The sequence below is a fragment of the Sapajus apella genome, unplaced genomic scaffold (genome assembly GCF_009761245.1).
Source record: "Sapajus apella isolate SASKATOON/1434 unplaced genomic scaffold, GSC_monkey_1.0 scaffold1, whole genome shotgun sequence".
In the NCBI taxonomy this organism is placed as follows: domain Eukaryota; kingdom Metazoa; phylum Chordata; class Mammalia; order Primates; family Cebidae; genus Sapajus; species Sapajus apella.
Genome location: NW_022436941.1, coordinates 64,647,865 through 64,672,496, shown reverse-complemented (window position 1 = coordinate 64,672,496; position 24,632 = coordinate 64,647,865). Strand labels below are relative to the sequence as shown.

Here is a 24,632-nt window from a genome sequence, read left to right as displayed (position 1 = left end):
ATGCTAAATTGGAGTGTACTGAATTTGTAGTGCTTTGCATAAAGTCGAAGGATCATAAATCAAACCATCATTAAGGGACTATCTGTATTTGGAATTGCATGAAGCCAATATTGAAGTGTGAGAATAAGACCCATACACCAAAACTGCTAGTCTTCAAGCATGTTGGCTCTTTCTAGTCCATCAAACACTATTCTAGATATTAGACACAGGCATTAAAAAGTAGAGTCTAATGGGAAAAAATCAAACAGGAGTCAATCAGTAGGTTTGGAAGCCCAACCTCTTCCCTCATCTGTAAAACAGGTGGTACCAACAACCACCACTATCACCTCCCACGACTGTTGAGTGGGGAGGAGTCCGAAAAAGCAGGCATAGTGGCTGATACAGAAAGAACAAAGATACCCTCATACAACACCTCATCACCCATAGAGCCTGCGTGACAGGAAAATCCCAGTTCGGCATCTTCTAATAACTTCAGAGATCTTTATTTGTTCTAGTACTAATCTCACAGAATTCTAGGGAGAGAATGGAGAGGCCAAATCAAGTAGCTTCACTTATATTTGTGCAAGGCTGTTCAAAGTATACAGATGTGGAAGGTTCATAGAAAATGTGTTTTAATAGGTAGACGATGTAAATGATAGTAAGAACTCTGTTGTAACCAAGTTCAAATAATGGCAAGAAAATCTGGAAGATCCTATAAAAGCAACCCCACTTGAAATTGCTAGTTAGAACTACAGCTTATTTGTGGTTATATTCCAAAGTCAAGCCTAAAACAAAAACTGCAGTTAAAACTTCCCTAGAAAATTCCTCTAGGAATGAGGACCACATATTTATCTCTCAACAAATTCAACACAAGTCAGATTTTCCCTCCAGCATCCCACCAGATTAAGCAGTTGGCTTTTGTTTACAGATCATATTGTTTGGATGACGTGTATCTTTGAACACTAGGAAAGAAATATGCTCAGTGACTTTCAATAAGAATCCACTGATTCAGTGAACTGCACGTCCATGCTTCCCATTTCAATCCCTGAGTGCAACAAGTGGAGCTGAGATGATTTAAATGAGATTTAAATAAATGAGATTATTTATTTATGGTTAAGTGCATACAGCTCAATTACAAAATCAGTATGTATCATTCACCAGCACTGTGCTTCCATTTATTCACACCCGAGTGAATATGGCTTCATTTTCTAGCAATCTTTTAAAACTTTTGGACACGATCCACAGTAAAAAATTCATTGTAAAATATAACCCACTACACACGTGTATAATACATATGACAAAAAGATATACAAAGTATGTATTACATGCCATGTACTTGATGTATTCCATCCTATTATATTTTGTTAAAAAAAAAAAAAAAAACTGGGCCAGGCACGGTGGCTCATGCCTGTAATCCCAGCACTTTGGCAGGCCAGGCGGGTGGATCATCTGAGGTCAGGAGTTCGACACCAGCCTGGCCAACATGGGCGAAACCCCATCTCTACTAAAAATACAAAAATTAGCTGGGCGTAGTGCCTCGTTCCTGTAATCCCAGCCACTCAGGACGCTGAGGCACGAGAATCGCTTGAACTTGGGAGGCAGAGGCTGCAGTGAACTGAGATCATGTCACTACACTCTGGCCTGGGTGACAGGGCAAGACTCTTAAAAAAAAAAAAAATGGCTGCAACTCAGTAGTTTTCTTGATCCCTAACTGGGTTACAGGAAGAACACTGAATTTCAAGCTCTTAACTACTCAAGAGTAGGGCAACATCTCAGGGTTAAGGAAAACAAACCAAGCAAGCACATTTGTCCATAATATTTTAATACTTTTCCACTTTAAATACTGGTTTTAATTTTGTGATTGTAACATGGAAGATCCAACTTTATTATGTTTAAAAAACATCATCAGGATCATAAAGCTATTATAGAAGTTACTCTACACACTCCCAAGGTACTTTAAAATGATTATGTTTTGAGTCTGTAGATGAACCATGACAAAATCCAAATACATCGTCTATACAACTCAGACTAAATACTGGTGAAAAGTGTTTAATTGGACAAATAACTGATAAGCTTAAAGATAACCAGCACAATTTCACAAGAGAACCAGCTCAGCCCAACTAAAGATTTCTTAATAGCAAGTGACACTGATGTTGTACTAGGTGTACAAATTAGTTGATGAAACTGAACAAAGAGAAAACCCATTCCTCCTTTTCCATACTTTGCCTTCTTATATCTCCCTTGCAGATATAACTTCCCCTTGGTTTAGCTGCCCCTGTGGCAATACCAAACGAAGTACTGCAGTGATCATGCTCTACCTCAAAACCAGGAGTCCTGGATTGCAACGGAAACACTGTGCTCTCTTGTCCTGTACAGTGGGCAGTCAGGGACAAAACCCCACATCACCAATGTATTTCAAGTTTCTAACATAGCACAAAAGAGTAACTGAGTAGAAAAGAGAGTCAACGGTAGTTTTTTCATTTTGGGGAAGACAAAATCTGTAGATGAGAAAACATTAAATTCAATATGTAGGAAATAGCTTAATAATTCTAGAGGGTCTGAATGTTGTCCAGAAGGCCAGTACCTCTCCAAATTCCGACCTCTTTTGTAATCTTTCCATATTCCCCAATTTACTTCTCCATCTGATTGGGTGGGATTAACTCTAGTGAAGTACAAGTGTGGTTATCTAAAGGTAAAATGTATCTTTTCTTCTTTTAATACAAATATTTTAATGTAATCATTTTATGTACAGAATCAGTTGCAAAAGTATATCATCACATTTAGTCCAAATGCAACTAATGATAATTAGATTTAGATATTGCTTTGTAAACTTTCCATACTTCTGTAAAATAAAGCTATCCAATTTAGTTATGAAAGAGTTAACTGTCTGTGTTCATGATAGTTACCAGAAATGGCAAACAGAGAAACATTTATAGTGAGCATATAGAATTTTTTTGAAGATTCTTATCAGCGGCTATGGTGAATAAATCTTCCCTCCCCAGCCCTCCCATTCTCCCATCCCAACCCCATACCCCACAGCTGATTGTAAAATAAAATACACATTTGAGGTATAAACTTTTCTTTTTTAAACATCACAATAGAAAATGTTAACTGGTGATGTAGTAAACCAATATGATAATTTGTCTTATTTGCCTTACTAGCATTACCACCATATAGGCACTTTTCCACATAGTCAAATTATGAACAGCATTTTTCTATAAGGCATATTCCATGCACATCATTTACAGAAAGGTAAATTAAAAAATAGAAAAGATTATGAAGCGTGAAATCTGCGTGCATGTAATGTAAGCATATGTTTTATATGTATTTTTCTCTCTGTACAGAATAATAAATATCACATCTGATGCAAGTAATTCACTTCCAGGATTGTGCATATTAAGCGATCAGACTAATCCCATCATTAAATTATTATCTTGCACTTATCATTAAGACTCCATTACCATGTATGTGATATATACAGGACATGTTCTATGTGACATGACTTTCTGCTTTATAAAATGGGTCTGGATTTCTGTGTTTTTACAGAGATAACAAGTCAGCAAAGCATCTACAAAATGCCTCTGATTTGTATAAATACACTGGTGTGTAAACACAATGAAGATTTTGAAGTGGGCAGTCATTTCAACTTCAGTGAGTACTATTCCTTGCCTCAACTCCATGCTTCAATGTTGTTTACCGGACTTAAACTGAAAAAGGTATTTTACATTTTAGGTTCTTATAGCAACAAAGAAAAGCATTTCAGTTTGAGTCATGAGGAATCCTTACTGCTCTGCTGAAGTTTCTGATCAAGAGGCAAAGAGAAGCACTGCTCACATTTTCTATGTATACTTTGCAACGTATCTTTTAAACTGACCCAAAATGGAACATATATACCCGTTACTGAATACCAGAAGTACTGAATTAAATGTCAAACTCAGTCTGATTTGCTTTGAGTAATACCATATACTATCTTAGAAATTTCAAGAAAACATGAGCTTATTTTATCTTGACCATTTTCCAGAAAGTAGTCTATACCAACAAGATTTGTACAGACGTTTCTGTTTGGAGACAGGCAAAACCAATTTAGGGCTTACCAAACTGTGTTAACAAACTGAAAAAAGTCTCTAGCACACAGTACACAACTAAAAAATATAATAGAAATATAAAGATATCTGGGGGAAGAAATAAAGCTTTTCACTTTCTCCATCAGAACCAAGGGAGGTTCTTCATGAGAGTAAGATGATAGAGAAGGCAAAATCATAGGTTATTGACAGCCCTCAGTTATTAAGAGACGTGATAACATGAATATAGAAATCAGCAGCAATGGATTCTATGATTATACAAAGCAAAAAAAGTCAAAAAATTCTGGACACAGATTTGACTGTAGGCCTGAAAAAAGAACCTCATCCAGATATTTGGTGCACAGAAAGCACATGCCCCATGTGCGTTCAACTTTTGTGCTTTTCTTTTGTGCACAAAACCTGATACAACAGAGGATCTTAGGCTGGACCATAGTAAATTAAAAATTCTGAAAAAGTATCCAAAAATTAAAGCATCAATTCCTAGTTGTGATTCAAAGTTGATTTTTTTCTCTTCTAGGAGCAAGCAAATAAAAATATAGCCATATACATGTAGTCTTACATGTATTTATAGTTATATGCTGAGCGAGGAAATCTAGCAGGAGATAGCTAGTGTTAGATGTTCAGCGTTGCTATTGCAAAATTTTGTCATTTTTGTACACAAGGCCAAGGTCTTGGGCCACAGACAAGGCTATAGATCCTATGTTCCAGCTTAGAGCATTCAGGTTTTTTTCTTTTTTTCTCCAACATGGAATGTCACACAGCCTTGCTTCAGTCACTGAAGGGGGAAAAAGAAAGACAAGTAAAAAACTCAGTAGTATGTTACTAACAGCTGCAAGACTACCAGAACAGAGTTCTCCCACCCTCCATATTCATAGACTGCATAGAATCTCTATTAAAATTTATCATTATGAATGCAAAATTATTAACCTTACAAATTTAAACTTATTCCATTAGCAAGGAATTGAAGGTATATTTAATCTTTCAAAAGTTAGAAAAAATTAAAAAGTGGAATAGTCCTCTCCACAGTCCGGGCCTCCAAGATGACAAACAGTGAGTTGAGATCATGCCACTGCACTCAAGCCTGGGTGACAGACCAAGACTCTGTCTTTAAAAAAAAAAAAAGCCAGATCTGAGGTTGGGCCAATGAATTTTTTCAGTACAGCTTTGCACACATATATATGTTTTCACAATCGACCTCTCTTCCCCAGAGATGAATTTTTTAAAGAAGATTTCAAGCTCCTCCTTCCTAGGTCCACAAATGAAAAATCGCGTATCTGTGCACACACAGATGGACGCACACATACAGAGTCAATAAAACACTGCTCGAAATCCAACAGGATATTAGCAGCAAATGCTACCTACCATGTACCTTTCAAATGTTTAAAAAAGTTATTCTTCTCGAATATAATCAAGAGCATGTTTTACAACTGCATTCTGATTTCTCTTGCTATACAAAGTTGCATTTTCTGTCTTGCTTAGTTGAATATCCAAGCCCCTTTGGTAAGGAAGTCATCATAAAGCATCAAGCGAAATGCCCTTTCAGTGAGGTCATGGTGAAGAAGAGAGAAGACAGAGTGAAACCATATCTGGTCTTGGATAGAGTGGAACAGCACCACTTTAAACACCTAGAGGCCACGGCAAGAGACACAGCTAAGCAGGGTGACAAGCCTGTTGCTGTCACATGTCATCAGTTTTCTTGTTTATTTGATAAATATGGCACAGACTCAGAATCAGTAAGAAGTATGTGTCCAGGTCTAGCTATAACAATTCTAAAGTACAAGATAGTATAAAAATTGTCAGCACACTTAATGCAATATACTTGTGCCTGAAGAAAGAATCCCTAAAGAGTCAGGCTATATTCCAAAACACCAATCATTCACGTAAGTAAGACTGGAACCTGTTTAATATTTTCAAATGCCCTTTTTCCTCGGAAAAAGCTAAATATCTAAGACATCAATGCAATGTCCCCTATGTTAGTATTAGACAACAAATTTAGCCTTCACGTTTTTTTTTAAAGAAAGACATACTATAAACATCAGAAATCAGACTTGTTTAAAATTATTTCATTATATAATTATTTTTAGCTAAAGAGAAGGACTCAAGAATATACATTTCTCAGCCAATTATTTAACATTCAGTCTAAGTGAGAATGAGAGAATATTCGTATTGCTTTCCATTTGTGTATCATAATTGGCAATATCTACTAATGTTTTAAATGTTAACATAAAATAGAATTTATAGAAATAGTATTTTTTTTTTTTTTGAGACGGAGTTTCGCTCTTGTTACCCAGGCTGGAGTGCAATGGCGCGATCTCGGCTCACCGCAACCTCTGCCTCCTGAGTTCAGGCAATTCCCCTGCCTCAGCCTCCTGAGTAGCTGGGACTACAGACACACGCCACCATGCCCAGCTAATTTTTTTGTAGTTTTAGTAGAGACGGGGTTTCACCGTGTTGACCGGGATGGTCTCGATCTCTTGACCTTGTGATCCACCCGCCTCGGCCTCCCAAAGTGCTGGGATTACAGGCTTGAGCCACCGCGCCCGGCCCTTAGAAATAGTATTATACAAAGGATTCTCAATGGACCAAAGCAGGCTTAAACTCAGTCATAAGAGGAATACAATTAAAACTACACTGAGAGGGTATTTTTCACTTAATGAGTTGGGAAAATTGTAAAGTTTTGTTTTACAGATTATATGAAAAACTATGAGAAACAGCCACTCCAATCCATTATTGCTGTTGAGATGGTCAATTAATATAACCTCTATGAAAAGCAATATCTAAATTATAAATGTACACACCCCTAGCAGGGCCAGTAGTACCACATCTATTAATTTTTCCCACATATAAACTTGCAAGTACAAAATGACATACGGATATGACACTGTTCTGGCAAAAACTGGAAACTGTAATATTCACCAGTGTAGAACTGATTAAATAAATTATGTACATCTATACAATAGGATACTGTATAACCATAAAAATGAGGAAGCTCCTTACAAATATGTGAGACCTTCAAGATAAAATGAATGCAAATATAAGATGCTGAACAGTATTTACAGTATGCTGCTGCCTCTTTAACAACAACAAAAAGTGTATGTGTGTAGAAAATACACTTGAATTTGTTCACTCAAGCATTAAAAACTTCCTGGAAGAAACTAGTTAATAGCATATATAATGGTGAATGCAGGATGGGGTAAATTTTGCTGTATAACTTTTTCATACTTTTGACTTTTTTTTTTTTTTAAAGAAACATTACCTCTATTGTCCAGGCTGGAGTGCAGCTGTGTAATCACAGCTCACTGCAGCCTCAAACTCCTGGACAAAGCAATCTTTCTGCTTCAGCCTCCCAAGTTACTAAGAGTATAGCTGCATGCCACCACACCTAATTTTTTTTTTTTTGACAAGATGGAATCTTGCTATGCTACCCAGGCTAGGCTCGAACTCCTGGCCTGAAGCCAGCCATTCTCCTACTTCAGTCTCCCAAAGTGTTGGGATTACAGGTGTGAGCCACTGTGCCTGGCCATTTTGGCCTTTTAATCATGTTAATGTATCACTTATTTTAAAAAGTTAAAGATTCCAGGCTGGGCATGATGGTTCATGCCTGTAATCCCAGCACTTTGGGAGGCCCAGGCAGGCAGGTCACCTGAGGTCAGGCATTTGAGACCAGCCTGGCCAACATGGTGAAACCTGTTTATACTAAAAGTACAAAAATTAGCTGGGCGTGGTGGCAGGCACCTGTAATCCCAGCTACTCAGGAGGCTGAGGTAGGAGAATCACTCGAATCCAGGAGATAGAGGTTGCAGTGAGCCCAGACTGGGCTACTGTACTCCAGCCCAGGCAAAAAGAGAGAAACTTCATCTCAAAAAAAAAAAAAAAAGAAAGGAAAAGATTCAACCTCCTTGCATAAAGGTGTTTAGTGCTGTACTGGTTGAGAGCAAAAACATGGAACCAACTGAGACATTAACATGGGACTAGTTAATAAATTCTGCAACAAGCATAAACAGATGTTAAAAGAATGAGATATTTTATACATCTCATCTTATAAAGAAAGATAGTCAAGATACATTGTTAAGTGAAAAAGCAGGCTATAAAACAAGTATTTTGTTATAACAGTAATCTCAAAAACATGTCAGTACATACACAGAAAAATCTGGAAGAATATGCAACAAAAATAACAGTAGTTTCGAGGAAAGAAAAGAATACAGGGAGTTTGTACTTGTGCAGTTCTATAATATCAAAATTTCTTTTTTGTTTTTCTAGACGGAGTCTTGCTCTGTCACTCAGGCTGGACTGCAGTGGCATGATATTGGCTCACTGAAAGACCCACCTGTTGGGTTCAAGCAATTCTCTGCCTTAGCCACCTGAGTAGCTGGGATTACAGGTTCCTGCCACCACGCCTAGCTAATTTTTGTATTTCCTTTTAGTACAGATGGGGTTTCACCATCTTGGCCAGGCTGGTCTTGAACTTCTGACCTTGTGATCCACACACCTCAGCCTCCCAAAGTGCTGGCATTACAGGAGTGAGCCACTGGGCCCAGCCAATATGAAAATTTCTTTACATAAGCATTAGAAGAAAAAGTAAACAATAAAAAAATTAAGTTTTAAAGGCTATAAACTACAATTCTCAAGACCAGGCGTGGTGGCTCATGTTTGTAATCCCAGCACTTTGGGAGGCTGAGGCAGGAGGATTGTTTGAGGCCAGGTTCAAGACCAGCCTGGCAAGACTCAATCTCCATAAAAAATAAAAAAATTAGCTGAGCATGGTGGCACATGCCTGTGGTCCCAGCTACTGGGAAGGATGAGGTGAAAGGATGGCTTGACGCCAGAGGTCGAGGTTGCAGGGAGTTGTGCTGGTGCCACTGCACTCCAGCTTAGGCAACAGAGCAAGATCCTGTTTAAGACAACAACAAAAACCAACAATACTCTATCGAGGAAGATCAACAAACGCAGCAACTACTTAAAACTAAATTTTAGTATCAACAGAGTTATACTAGTCAAATAAAGTTAAAAAAAAAAAAAGAGGTAAAACCTATCTTCCAGTACCTGTTAATACTAGAACAAAATAGGCTTTCCTGCAGTTTTTTCTTGGACGTAAGAAGTAAAACGTTTTAGAAATTTAGGATACTCTCGCTTTGCCACTGCCCTTAACACTGAGGCTGGTGCCCATCCTCCAGGGTTCACTGCAACATAAAAGGAAAATCAAATGTATTAAGATACAATTCTCCAAACACATGTGAAACACTTAAATTTGTTCCCTTGCTTTTAAAATATTCCTCACATTGGACCAGTTAGCACCTTTTTTTGTTTTTGTTTTTAGACGGAGTCTCACTCTGTTGCCAGGCTGGAATGCAGTGGCGCGGTCCTGGCTCACTGCAACCTCCGCCTCCTGGGTTCAAGCGATTCTCCTGCCTCAGCCTCCCAAGTAGCTGGACTATAGATGTGTGCTGCCATGCCCAGCTAATTTTTGTAGCAACGGGGTTTCACCATGTTAGCCACGATGGTCTGGTATTGATCTCCTGACCTTGTGATCCGTCTGCCTCGGCCTCCCAAAGTGCTGGGATTATAGGCGTGAGCCACCAAGCCTGGCCGGACCAATTAGCATATTTTAAAGTCCCAACCCTTCGTTCCTTAACACTATCCATCAGACATAATCAGAAAGCAAATAAGAAAGCGTTTATAACCTTTCTAAAATGTTCTTGGTTCCCGAAATTACCTGCAAAAGTTAGTAGAGCACCACTTAAGGTCATTTAGGGCAGATTTATTCATAAATCTGTATTATAATTAAATAGTAACTTACTCAGGTACAACTGTTTCTTTAAACATACTAGCAGTTATGACCCTATATAAAGAAGGCTTGACTTTCGATGAGAAAGGTTGGTGCAAAGTGGGTGAAGAAGACCCAAAGCAAGCAATGAAAAGGGCTACCCAAAGTGAAATAAATATGTAACTAGTAACTAAGAAGGACTAGGAAAGCACTGATTCAGAAAACAAAAAGCCTGACAATGAATGCCAAAGAGAAATAAATATGTAACTAACAACTAATAAGGGCTGGGTGGGGGGGCACTGATTCAGAAAGCTAAAAAGCTTGACAATCAGTAAAAGAACTGTTAATTTCCTTACCCCCTGGAGCTTATATTCCTAACTATAAATACATTCTATTAGGCAAATAGCTAAGAAAATTATGCTTAAATATGAAGACTAAGCTGGGTGCAGTGGCTCATGCCTGTAATCCCAGCACTTTGGGAGGCTGAGGTGGGTGGATCGTGAGGTCAGGAGTTTAAGACCAGCCTGGCCAAGATGGCAAAACCCTATGTCTACTAAAAATACAAAAAAATTAGCCAGGCGTGGTGGCAGGTGCCTGTAGTCCCAGCTACTCAGGAGGCTGAGACAGAGAATGGTTTGAACCCGGGAGGCAGAGGTTGCAGTGAGCCAAGATTGCACCACTGTACTGCAGCCTGGGTGACAGAGTGAGACTCCAACTCAATTAAAAAAAAAAAAAAGAAGACTGCTATATGACAGTGACCTAGGGATGAAGTTTTAAGATTTACCTATTTAGCTCCAGCTTCAGAAATAATCATATGATAGTAGTTTCAGGGTGAAATTCAGACATCTGTATTTTTAAAGATTTTCTAGTAATTCTGATAGACCTTTCTCCAAATTAAAAATTAGTATTCTAATGGATAAGAACTAAAAGGGCATTTGTCCAAATTGTTTTCATATAGGTCACGATCAAGAACAGCCACATTATCAACCATACAAAAGAACAGTAAAATACATACCATTAGCTACATATGTAATCTTGCATAGAATGTTGTCCCTGCTAATCTCCTGGTTTCCCTCTGGTGGGCTTACCAAAGTTTGACAAATCATAGCAACATTTATTTTGGCACGGACACATCGGTTGTTTAGCTGCCAAAACAAAAACCAAAGCATCAGTAGATACCTAGCATTTTGTAATCTCTGCTGGTCTAACAGTATATTAGATTAACCAAAATTGTAACTCTTAAAAATACCTCCAGTGAAATCTTATAAGCACCAAGTTGATATGACACCAGGATTCCTCCCCATCCACTTTTTTCGGGGACAGGGTCTTGCTCTGTTCCCCACTCTGGAGTGCAGCGGCACCATCATAGTTCACTGCAGCCTCAAACTCCTGGGATCAAGCAATCCTCTCACCTCAACCTCCAGAGTAGCTGGGACCACAGGTGTGTATCAACAGGCCTGGCTAATTTAAAAAACTTTTTTTTTTTTTTTTTTAATAAAGATGGGGTCTCACCATGTTGCTCAGGCTTCCTTCCTCTTAAGTAGTAAATGGAGCTAAATTGTGGTAAACCACAGAGGTTTGGCTAGTAGTTGATAATGGCTTAAGAGACAACTGTGGAAAGCAGCTGACATACACTATTCTTTTGGCTGTTTCACCAAATCTTAGAAGTAAAGGAAAATGGCCCTGGTGGAATGTTCATAGCCATGACTGTTGTCCTCAGACAACACATGGCCCATACTGTTCCTGGCAGTCACTCCAACATAAAACAAAATCTAAGAAGTGCTATCAAATCAAGTATTGTGTGTGGGTTATGTGTTTATCCTGTATGTCCTCCATTGTGTATTTAGCTTTATATTGTTTACTTATACACATTTATATACACTGTACTTACAGGAGCACTGTCATGATCCACAGAAAAGTTACAAACTATCCAAGTTTCAGGGTCATTTTCAGTCAAGGCTGATATCTTTCGAATGGCAGAAAGATATAATACGTCTCGCTGGGAAGCAGGCCACACCCTCTGTGGAGAAGTAAAAATCTTCTGAAAAACAGATCTAACATGGAACTAACAAGAGAAACAAATGTAAAGCCAAAAAAGTCTTAATTGAACTCAAATTTTAAATGGAAACCATCTGAGGATATCTACCAAATGAGTAATTATGAACAGAGTTAATAGCTTTGCAGAATAACAAAATCAAAGGACTAATGTTCTATTTTTCTGAATTGTAGTAAAATATATACACATATAATTTGCCATCATAACTGATTTTTAGTGTACAACTCAGAGACATTAATTACATTTACAATGTTATATAACCATACTGCTATCTCTAAAATTTATCATCATCCCAAAGAGAAACTCTGCATCCATTAAGCGACAACTCTCCATTCCCCTCTCCTCATACTCCATGATTACGTTCCACTTAGATTCAAAGACTTAAAGAAAAAAAAGGATCAAATCACATCAGAAAGAATTTTAAATCACTTAGATTGAATATTTCAATATTAAAGTATGTAAGGAGACACATACACTATGGAAATGACATGGAGCCTAGGTCTCCAATAACTGGGACTACCTAATTTAAATGAGAAAAAAACAAACTTTTATCCTGTTTAAGTTACTTTTATTTTGGTTATCTGATATACATACCTGAACTAGTTCTTATTATGCAGTCCTTATTATGTCATTCCTGATTACTGAGTGTAATAAATAGTATACAATACAAATCATTTGCAAAATGAAATAATTCATTTTTTAAAGATGCAAAAGTTCAAGCAGTTGACAAAGATGGTGTTGGGTAAATTGTGTGGTGATGGTAATATGAAGATTTGGCAAATTTAGATCTAATAAATACAAATCGACAGGATAAGACAGAAATTTAAAGAATGAGAATGACTTAAATATCAGAAGACTAGCAGCCCTCTTTTAAGACCATATTGTAAAAGAAGTCAAATTTAAACGGAAAAAGACGGTAGTGTAACTAACACTATAGACTATGAGTCTAAGCAGAACATTATCATGGAGTCTGAGGAGAGTGGAATGCAGAGTGTTGCTTAATGAGTGCGGAGTTTCTGTTTGGGGTGATGATAAATTTCAGAGACAGCGTTAGTGGTATGGTTACATACATTGTGAATGTAACGTGATTTTCCTGAAAAAAATTATTCTAGGACAATTTGTTTGTTCCAAGAATTGACAAATAATAACTGTAACAAATTTTGTTACATATAAGATTTTAATAACTTTTACTTTCATTTTTCAATCCTGATGCTCCCTCCATCTACTATTCATCTAGCAGAATACCTTCAGCAGATAGTTTTCCATAATGGATTATTTTCAGATAATAAGGTTCTTTTGATTCTCAATTATTGGTCATTTATCTTCATTCCAAATTATAGGGTGATTAACTGATATTCTGACATTTACTAAATTTAAAATTTCAAATTAGACTTCAAAATTTGTATGCTGAAACAGAATCTTAATTGTTATGCATTTCTGAGCAGCTACTGTGTAAAATGAAGTATGGCTCATAATTATTAGATATAAGATGTCTCAAATAACAAAACTGAGCTTAAGAAATTTGTAACAAACCTATAATGTTTTCATATATTCAATTCAATTAACAAATTATTTAAAAAAAGAAAAATAAAGCACTCACTGAATTGGAAAAACAACGTACTTATTAAGTCATTATATTTCTTTTATAATGTTTAATATTGTTTTTGGTGGATATCTCCAAAATTTTAATGCCTTTTATTATGCTATACACAATATATTATATTACTGTGCAGTTTTCAGATGAGAAAGAGCAGAAAAAGGCAAGAGAAACATTAATCCTATAATTTTAAATATCAAGAACAGCAGAAGAAATAAGGTGAAACGGAACTAATTTAAATCATGTTTCTATGTGCTCTGGTGTATGACTAACCTCTCAAGTCATGTTCTACAATTTTTGCTTTCAGATAATCCATCTACTTTTATATCTATTAGTCTTAACATAGGCTAATACTATACTTGCCTTTACCCTTATTGTTGTTGTCACAGAAAGCTATAATTCACTTTCCTATTTGGTAACTATCACTTACCTCTTATAGACTGGATACCAGAAATGTTTAAATGGATTTCAGCATTTCAGAAGGCTCTTTTCTAGCCTTAAAATTTGTATAAAGAAAGCTGAGAGTGTGGCATACACCTGTACGTAGTTCCAATTACTTGGGAGGCTGAGGCAGGAGGATCACTTGAACTCAGGAGTTTGAGACTAACCTGGGAAGCATAGCAAGTCCCTGTCTCTTTAAAAATGAAAAGTGCATAAAGAGAACGAACTGTTGATCTTTATCAAGCACTCCGTTTCTAGATTGTATCTCTCAGATTCTTGCCTGCACACATTTCTGTTCTCAACAGGTTGATACACCTTTTAAATACATGACATTCATGAATTATTAATAAAGTCTTTGGATTTTTGTGGCTTTTAATTTTCTGCCCAATTTTGCTTTAGATAATTTTTATGTCTGAGTTTGAACTACACTGAAATCCTTTTAGGATGAATAAAGAGATCTTTACCTTGTGTGTTTGATAAATGATGATTGCATTATCAGCTAATGTTTCCACCACATGAAAGTTTTCTATAGTTGCTGAAATGAAGAGAATAATATTAGTAGCCAAAAAGATATACTATCTTTTCCTAGAATGTGATCCATTCACTTATGTTGAAAGTCAAGTATGGATGGACAGTATGGTAAACTGAACAGGATTCTGCCCTATCTAGGCTATATCCAAAATGAAAGGTTGCTAATACTTAGTATCATAGCTACAGATGAGGGATGTGAGATCTGATCACCAGGAAGCCTCATTTTCTTTGGCCCAGTATCTACTTCTATAGCAAGATAGCAATTCTAATCACTACTGCATCGTTCAGGCTCAAATAATTCCCTAACACTAAAACCCTTCTCTTTTCCCTGATTCATTATTAAATAAATTGTTATACCTAACCTTAGGTGACTATTTCTGTGAAAATGTGACGTCAAACTCCAATAATAAATGTCTTATGATGTTGAGAACTATCTATACTTAGAAAATTTTGTGTCTAAGGGGAATATACACTAAGAATAATTTTAGGCTGGGTGCAGTGGTTCACGTCTGTCATGACACTTCAGCACTTTGGGAAGCCGGGGCCAGTGGATCACCTGATGTCAGGAGTTCAAGACCAGCCTGGCCAACAGGGCAAAACCTGTCTCACTACAAATACAAAAATTAGCTGGGCGTGATGGTGCGCGCCTGTAATCCCAGCTGCTCAGGAGGCTGAGACAGGAGAATTGCTTCAATGGGGAGGTAAAGGTTGCAGTGAACTGATAGTGCGCCATGGCACTCCAGCCTGGGTGACGAGAGCGAAACTCTGTATCAGAAAAAAAAATATATATATAGAGTAAACATAAAAGGATTTACCTAGGATTTACCATTGAAATAGTTTAGGAAAGAGTAGATGAAACAGAAATCTTCAATTTCAGTCTTGGCTTTTCCACCAAATAGCCCTGTTGCCTTTGACAAGTCACTTTGCCTATTTGAATTTTACTTTATTTGCATGTAAAATAAGCAATAATAAGTACCTATCACTGTAGGATTACTGAGGTTATTGGATCAAATTACATACTGGGAAGCATTTTGTACACTAAGAAGCTCTATATAAATGTACTGTTAGCCCTATATATGATTTTTCAAATATTTTCTATGTTGACTTTGTAAACTATGTACGAGACACAGAAAACTAGGCTGGATTTGATATTAAATACAAAATAATAATTAGATTAAGATACATTAATAATGACAGCTTACTTTCCCAGTCATTGCGAACGTCAACATTCCAGAAGTAATTGCAGACCTCATGTCCTGTGACACCTTTAACTGCATGGGTAGCTTTTAAAGGATCCAGTACAATCCCATTTTCTTCTACTTCTCTTCTATATACCTAAAGAGAACATAATTTTAAAACTGTTTGAAAATTAAAATCAATCCCTTAAAAGCATAAACTTGAAGGCATGCTTGTAAATTTGGCTGCTCTTTACATTTTTATGAAAATTTATTTATGGAACATATTCTGCTAAAAGAAAACTAAAAATTTCAAACAGACAATAAAAAAATACTTAAATTACAAATCCAAGGTAAAATTAATATAAAAACATGCATCTGTGATAAATGACTTATTTTGAGTTGTTTAAAAATAAACATACCAATTTGAATTAGCTATTATTTACCAAACATTCTCAAAGACTGTTTAACATGGCTAAGAAAGCCAAATAAACCTGGTTAGAATATATTCTCCTTAAAGATACTGAATTAAGGCTGTTTTGTTCAATGCAATATCCCAAACATCTAGAACAGTATCTGAAACACAGTAGGCACTCAATTATTTGTTAAATCAATGCATGAAAGCTAAGAGGGCAAAAATATAAATATAGATCTATCTTGCTTTAAATACTGAGGTTATATACTTAAATGCTAAGTAAAATTAATTATTTTAACATTATGGAGAGTTTGCTACTTTAGATAATTATGTGATAAATACTATTGAGAAATGAAGAAACGTGTCATAATGGGGGAGAATCACCTATCAATTTATGAAGGACCTATGGGGCTAGACACTCTTAGGCATTTCACATAGTTTCTCTTATAGTATCTCTCAACAGACTACTTTATTTATTTACTTGCTTATTTATTGAGATGCAGTCTCACTCTGCTGCCCAGGCTGGAGGGCAGTGGCACCATCTTGGCTCACTGTGACCTCCGCCTCCAGGGTTCAAGCAATTCTCCTGCCTCAGCCTCCAGAGTAGCTGGAATTACAGGGGTGCACCAACATGCCCACCTAAGTTTTGTATTTTTAGTAGAGAAAGGGTTTCACCATGCTGGCCTTGAACTCCCTGACCTCGTGATCCACCCGCCTTGGCCACCCAAAGTGCTGGGATTACAGGCATGAGGCACTGGGACCAGCCATATTTATCACTCATTATTGGGACCACCGTTTTCCCAGCTACCCAAATTAAAAACTATAGACTTCTGATTCCTCCCTTTATAATTCACACAGCTAGTAAGCTTCTTATTAATTTTTTTTTTTTTTTTTTGAGACAGAGTTTTGCCCTTGTTGCCCAGGTTGGAGTGCAATGGCACAATCTTGGTTCACTGCAACCTCTTCCTCCTGGGTTCAAGCAATTGTCCTGTCTCAGCCTCCTGACTAGCTGGGATTACAGGTGCCCACCACTAAGCCTGGCTAATTTTTGGTATTTTTAGTAGAGACAGGGTTTCACCATGTTGGCCAGGTTGGTCTTGAACTCCTGACCGAAGGTGATCCACCTGCCTTGGCCTCCCAAAGTGTTGGGATTACAGGCATGAGTCGCTACGCCCGGCCTACTAATCTTCTCTAAGACATCCAACACTTGGACTTTTCTATTGTTCTAGGTAGGCTTTCATTACTTTGTGCCCGACTCTTTTAAGTAGTCTTCTTGTTCTCCAGTTTCTTCCCTATTAGGTTGATCTTAAAATAATACTTTTCAGACCAGGTGTAGTGGCTCAAAACTCGGACTCAAAAAAAAAAAAAAAAAAAAAGGATACTTCTCATACAGTGGCTTATCTACTGTTACAGGCAAAGACTATTCTCTTTAGCGAGTATCTTTATGCTCCCCATAATCTAGCCCCAATTTCTCTCTAATGCTGTGGGCTGTAGGAATACTTATTTTCTACTCCTCATTCCAGGTGGAGGGACTTCATCTAGACCATCACTCCTGGCTTTCCTTTGGTGCTTCACTTCCTCCTTCCCAGAGGGAGGGGACTCTGCAGTGACTGAATGATGACTACGGAAGAGGAAATAAGGCAGGTCTGGCTCAGTCCTTTCTTCAGCAAAGAGCACACATCCTGACCTGCTTCTGTAGTGAAGGTCTGGGATTATCCAGCAATGCCAGAAACATGTTTAATTCTGGGACAATATCCTGTGGCAGCTGATCTCAAACTATTTTCTACAATCAGCTTCTCAGGATTATAGCTAACATTCTGGTATCTCATTAATCTGTCTCTTTTATCTTATGTCTTAATTTGTTCCTTATTCGAGAGGAGAGGAAATCCCAGTATCTATATTATATCTCATTTGCTAGAATAATTCTGGTCAATACATATTATATAAAAATCTCGACTAAAATGTCTGCTTTTAAGTTTTTGCTCACATTATTTTTGCCTAAAATGCCTTCACCTCACCTAGTCACAACTTTGTTTCTATTTTTAGATGTAGTTCAAATGCTTCTCTGCATTGTAAAACAACCTAATTGTTTCAAATCACAGAGATCTTTCCTTTCTTTCTCCACCACTCTTCTGCACTCTGCACTCAGTACATTATCAGATGGAGCCAAGTAATATATATATATATATATAGAGAGAGAGAGAGAGAGAGAGTGAGTGAGTGAGTGTGTGTGTGTGTGTGTGTGTGTGTGTGTTTCGAGATAGAGTTTCACTTTGTCACTCAGGCTAAAGTGCAGTGGCACAAATGTGGCTCACTGCAGCCTTGGCCTCCCTGGCTCAAGGGATCTTCTGCCTCAGTCTCCTGAGTAGTTGGGACTAATGGTGTGTGGCACTGCACCCAGCTAATTTTTGTATTTTGTTGTAGAGATGGGGTTTTACCATGTTGCCTAGGTTTCTCTTGAACTCCTAAGCTCAAATGATTCACCTGCCATGTCCTTATATCTGCTGGGATTACAGATATGACCCAGTCAGTCTGGCCAATAGTATCTTTTAAACATCAATATTATTTTTCCTCAACTAAAGCTTTAGCTTGGAAAGTGTCTTATTATCTTTGTATCTTTATTTAGCATAGTTCCTTGGGCATTAGGTAATCCAAAATTCAATGTTGCTTTTGCTTTTCAAACCATCTCTGTATCTCTCATTCTGTGCTCTTATTTTCCGTCTCTGTGTTTAGGGATATAAATAAGACTAACTGACCAATGTCCAAACATCAAATAAAGGTGCAGTAAGAGAAGGGACAAGAAGGAAGGTATGGAGCAAAAAGGGGGAGAAACGTAGTGTCATCTGGGCACAACATTCAGTATGCTAAAAAAACTAAACGAAAATATCCAAATAGAGGACCATCAGCTAATTGTGACCTGTTCATAGCTAATTCTCCAAATTTTATTTTCTTCATGGCCTAATCAAAACAGAAAAGTTTTAATCATATATTTACATTATAATCTTAAATAAATTTTAGTAAAGGCAAAACCAGGGAAGCAAAGACATTTTATTGCTCAATATCTGGTGCTTCTTTGATCACATGTAACAATTTGTTTTGAAGTTAAGTTGAAAGTGCTATTGTTATTCATATCAATAGTAATGATAATATGACTGAAACAGCTGCAACTGGCAATCTATAACATTTCAGGGGGAATTACCTTCATTTCTCCTTCTTCTACAACCAACTGCCAATTGGCATCTCCGCCTACATCCTGTAATGAATAAGTCATGTGGTTCTGCACCATCTCTTCAACCTTGTGAGGGGAGGAAAAAGGCATGAGAATCCAATAGGTATGTCATAATCTCTAAAACAGAAGGGTATTCAGTTAACTTCAGTTCAGAAATGGTGCTCTTAGTAAGCTGAGCAACCAAATATACAAAGTTTAGTAGGTTTTACATAGTGTTTGAAGAGTTTAGTCCACATTCCAGATACCCAGGTTAGTGACAGGAGAGAGAAATGAATTGAAGAAGATGGGTCACTTAAGTAATACATATTGGCCTAATGTGTATCATCAAGTGACCAAAATAAGCATTTTCTGGAAAAAAGAAATATTCCATTCTATATCATAAAACAGATGATGTATTAAAGTATAAAATCATGGAAGAGTAAGGATAAAGGGGGCAAAGAGATCATCCAGTTGAATGTTCCTATGTTTAAGACTATGTAGAGACATCAGAAAGGTTCGATATAAACAAAGACATATGTATAGAGTGTATCTTTGCTCATATCTCTGCTCTCATATGAGCGAAGATACACAAAGATGAACAAAGATATATATGTATATGTCAAAGATTTCAATAAAAAAAAGGTGAAAAAACCTTCCTTATGTCACTGATAAACCTCTTTTATCATGGAATATAAGCCAATTAAAAAATAATCAAACCTCTACTTATTTGATTCCAGTTTCATTGTTTTAAATTCTTTTAGGGACAATGTTAATATTCACATATGCAAGCATTTACACATAGCCACCTTTTAGTTCATTCTTTTTAAATTTCTAACAATATCCTCTAAAAAATTTTAATTTCTTTTACTGATATTTAAATGCAACTCTTACTTATCACAAATTGTCCTTATATATTTTATGTAAATAAGCAAAGAAAGTTAAATATTTCATACTACCAGAATTCCCAGATTTATTGGAGAACTGAAGTGATACAAAGATTGTGGAAAAAAGTAATTTCATTTTATGTAATAAATACATTAGAGAAGACAGAAGAGCTGGAAAATATGTATACTTCCATTAAAATTTTGTTCTAAGGTTTGTTTTATATAAAGTCTATTCTGTTCATTAGGAATATGGAACAGGAATCAGTTTTAAACATATTTTGAAGTAAATAATCAATTTTTTTTTTTTTCCCCAGAGACAGGGTTATTCTGTCACTCAGGTTGGAGTGCAGTGGCACAATCAAAGCTCACTGTAATCTCTAACTTCTGGGCTCAAATGATCCTCGTGCCTCAGCCTCCTAAATAGCTAAAACTACAGACCTGTGCCACCACGTCCAACTAATTTCTTTTTTTTTTAAGAGACAGGGTCTCACTTTGTGGCCCAGACTGGAGTATAGAAGCATGATCATAGCTCACTGCCACTACAACTTCCTAGGCTCAAGGGATCCTCCTGCCTCAGCCTACAAGGAGCTGAGGCTACAGGTGTGTACCACCACATCCAGTTAATTTTTTGTAGAGACATGGTCTTGCCATGTTGCCCAGGCTGGTCTCAAACTCCTGGTTCCAAGTGATCCTCCCACCTTGGACTCATTAACAGTTTTAAAGAAGAAACTCACTCTGGGAATATAATTTTTCTATACCAAAGGATGTTATCAATATGTTGTAGTGGTGTATACTTTTGCTACCTTAAGTTTCTGGATCGTAAATGTATTTTTGATTACTGAAACCAGGTATGGACTTAAGTGTCCCCTGATTTGTCAATCATCACAAATAAAATTTTGGATAAAAATGTTGAGATTCTATAATCTATTTTTGTACTAAAATAGTTGTACTAACAATATTTTATTACTTTATTCATACTTCTCAAAACAGTGTGAGTTACTGACTTGAGAGAAATTTAAAAAATTAACAGAACATTCTACAATTTTACAAAGCCTTAGAAAACATAAATTTTGGTGCAGCATGGAGAAACTGTACACCTTTGTAATTTCAAAATGTGCTTTGAGAGGGCAAGGATAACTAATGCAGGATTCCAAGTTACTAATACATACAAAATGTATCTGATTTCCAAAACAGGAAGAACAAGAAAAGTTCCAGTTAGTAGGCATAAATAAAGGTAGCATTGGCTTGATTCGTCTGTGTCACATTGTGATTAGAAGAAATGTTTACACTCTTCAGATTCCAAAATCTTAAAAATCTTAAGACTGAAGCATGTGCTTTCAGGTAGGAAACCAGCAGTTAGGCACAGCTGTTTTTATTATGAGATAAGAAAGAAACGCTTCCCTCAAATAAACCCTACTTTTAGTAGGTTACTTGTGAAAGACTAATGTGAAGAACAGGATTTTATTCTGTTAAAAACCAGAATTGGGTTTAAAATAATTTTTTAATGCTACTTAGCTCCTTTGTCAAAAAGTACGCAGGTAGTTGTGTTTCTGTTTGGGAGATTATTCCTGAATTAGGTATTTCAAATGTCTGAGTGTTTTTGATTTTCGGTTTTGTCCAAAAGAAACCAGATTCCACAAATATAAACAAACAGTAGGCAGCACAGAAAATAGAAAGCACATTTAACATTGTATTTCTAAATAGGCAAAAAATGCTATTTCTTCAATGGTAGGCCACGAAGGAGGCCCAGGTTCAATTTTCAGCCAAGCTGTATAAAAATGTTTTAAAAATGATATATTCCTGTAACAGTTACACTGAATCAATGGAAAACCAGTTTTCAAAAGGTCCAACAGGGAAACAGACATTCAGTGCTGTGCTCCTAAAAAAACTAAAGATTCTAATAAAGTACTAAATTACTGTAATAAACTCTGCAAAGCTTTCATCATGGAATCTTCATTCATTATAATATCTTCCTTGAGGTAGCAACATTAAAGTTAAGAGGAGAGGTGTACAGGTAAAAATCTCACTATAACAAATTTTACATTTGCTGCAGGAAAATATGAAGTAACCAATATTGCCATAGGGGCAGAGACTTGGGCACTGGTGACCAGACTGATACTTTAGATCTAACCTAATAATCTCCTCACTTTACTGTTTGGTTATGACTCTACATATTAAAAAGAAGTGAGACACAAGGGAATACTAAGTTTCATTACAAGAACAAATATACAAAATTTACCATGCTATTATTAGGCTCAAAATTTGATATTCTAGAAAATAATGTTATAGTAATACCTCCTGTCACTTATAAATGAAAAAGACTCAGTCAAAAACACTGAAGAAGGTGGATAGTGTTTCTAACTTTTAATTAAGCTAAGTGTAATTTCAGAAATCATGCCCTTGATTTTTCTGGAACTAGAGTTGAAAATGATGAGCTGACATACAAAGCATCTTCATACTAATAAACTATGAAACAAAATGAAGATAAAATACATTTGAGATAAGAGGGCACATTGGTTCCAATTCTAACCTTTTCTTCCATCTCACATTTGAATCACTCACTAGGATGCCATTTCTGGTGGCTACCAAGTAGGATTTTTCTAAAACTATTAACCCAGAAATTTGAAAAGAAAATTGCCTTTTGATGGTACAATAAAAGTCTATGTTGTGCGTGGCGGCACATGCCTGTAGTCCCAGCAGCTTGGGAGGATTGCTTGGGCCTAGGAGTTTGAGGCTAGTCTTGGCAACATAGCAAAACCTAATCTATTTTTTTTTTTTTTTTAAGAGAGTCTAGAAGGGTTCAAAAACAGCTCAGATCTCTTTCTCTTAAGCATGTAAAAGAAATACAACTATGCTGGTCGGGCGCAGTGGGTCATGCCTGTAATCCCAGCACTTTGGGAGGCTGAGGTGGGTGGATCATGAGGTCAGGAGATCGAGACCAGCCTGGCTAACACGGTGAAACCCTGTCTCTACTAAAAATACAAAAAATTAGCCGGATGTGGTGGCACACTTCTGTAGTTCCAGCTACTAGGGAGGCTGAGGCAGAAGAGTTGCTTGAGTCCACGAGGTGGAGGTTGCAGTGAGCCAAGATCACGCCACTGCACCACTCCAGCCTAGGCAAAAGACGGAGACTCTGTCTTTAAAAAAAAAAAAAAAAAAAAAAAAAAAGAATACGACTATGCTTACTACAAAGTCGCAAAGCCATAGACGGGCTTGTTAGATAGAATAACTTATCAATAACAAATTAATAGTGCACTGTTAACCCAAAAGAGAAATGGCCAAGAGCATACCACTGTTAGTCCAACGGACTGACAAAAGTTAACTGAATTATAATATTCAGTGCCAGTGTATCAACAGAAAACTGGCCTGGCAGTATAAGCTGGTTCAACTTTTCTAATGAAGAGTTTGACAGTAAGCATTTTTAACACTTGGCTGGGGACTGTGGCTCACGCCTGTAATCCTACCTAGCACTTTGGGTGGCTGAGGTGGGAAGACTGCTTGAGGTTAGGAGTTCAAGACCAGCCTAGGCAACACAGTAAGACCTCCATATCTACAAAAAATAAAAAATAAAAAATAAATTAGCTGAGAGTGGTGGCCCTTGCCTGTAGCCCCAGCTGTTCAAGAGGCTGAGGCAGAAAGACTACTTAAGGCTGCAGTGAGCTATGATCGTGCCACTGCATTCCAGCCTGGATGACAGAGTGAGACCCTGTCTCTTAAAAAATAAATAAATGTCAGCCTAGGCAACATAGTGAAACCTCATCTGTGCTACAAATAAAAAAAATCAGCTGGGCATGGCGGTGTGTGCCTGTAGTCCTTAAGTCCCAGATACTCGGGAGACTGAGGGAGGTGGATCGCTTGAGTAGAAGGTCAAGGTGCAGTGAGTGGTAATTTCACCACTGCACTCCAGTCTGGGCAACAGAGCGAAACTCTGTATCAAAATAAATAAAAATAAAATAAACACTTGAAAATGTTCATGGCCTTTGTTCCCACAATTAAGTTTCTAGGAATATATTCTAAGGAAATAATTAGATAAGGGTACAAAGATGTATATACAAGGATGTTATATATGCCAGGATGCTCACTTAGCACTATATATAACAGAGAAAATCCGAAAATAAGCTAAATGTTCAATATTAGGTGAGTAGACAAATCCAGCCACGCATATGCATAAATCGACAAAGACATGTAAACTTCTATTTACTGATGGGAAATAGAAGTTTAAGATAAAGATTATAAAACAGGGCCGGGCGCGGTGGCTCAAGCCTGTAATCCCAGCACTTTGGGAGGCAGAGGCGGGTGGATCACGAGGTCAAGAGATCGAGACCATCCTGGTCAACATGGTGAAACCCTGTCTCTACTAAAAATACAAAAAATTAGCTGGGCATGGTGGCGTGTGCCTGTAATCCCAGCTACTCAGGAGGCTGAGGCAGGAGAATTGCCTGAACCCAGGAGGCGGAGGTTGCGGTGAGCCGAGATTGCGCCATTGCACTCCAGCCTGGG

The 24,632-nt window shown here is 37.1% G+C and overlaps 1 protein-coding gene across 5 annotated transcripts in view; it reads right to left on the bottom strand.

The window, feature by feature from the left end:
• Positions 1-24,632, bottom strand: part of CERT1 (ceramide transporter 1) — a 142,136-nt gene that overhangs the window by 790 nt on the left and 116,714 nt on the right. For 2 of the 5 annotated variants that reach the window (XM_032278136.1, XM_032278167.1), the window contains 7 exons: positions 19,240-19,335; positions 15,653-15,785; positions 14,384-14,454; positions 11,717-11,845; positions 10,841-10,970; positions 9,105-9,241; positions 1,781-4,836 (listed from right to left, as the gene is read on the bottom strand). In XM_032278136.1, the coding sequence (XP_032134027.1) occupies positions 9,114-9,241; positions 10,841-10,970; positions 11,717-11,845; positions 14,384-14,454; positions 15,653-15,785; positions 19,240-19,335 (687 nt within the window). In that variant the 3' untranslated portion in view covers positions 1,781-4,836; positions 9,105-9,113. Of the gene's footprint in view, positions 1-1,780; positions 4,837-9,104; positions 9,242-10,840; positions 10,971-11,716; positions 11,846-14,383; positions 14,455-15,652; positions 15,786-19,239; positions 19,336-24,632 lie in introns of those variants that run through there. The other 3 variants (XM_032278127.1, XM_032278156.1, XM_032278146.1) reach the window with 2 other exon arrangements.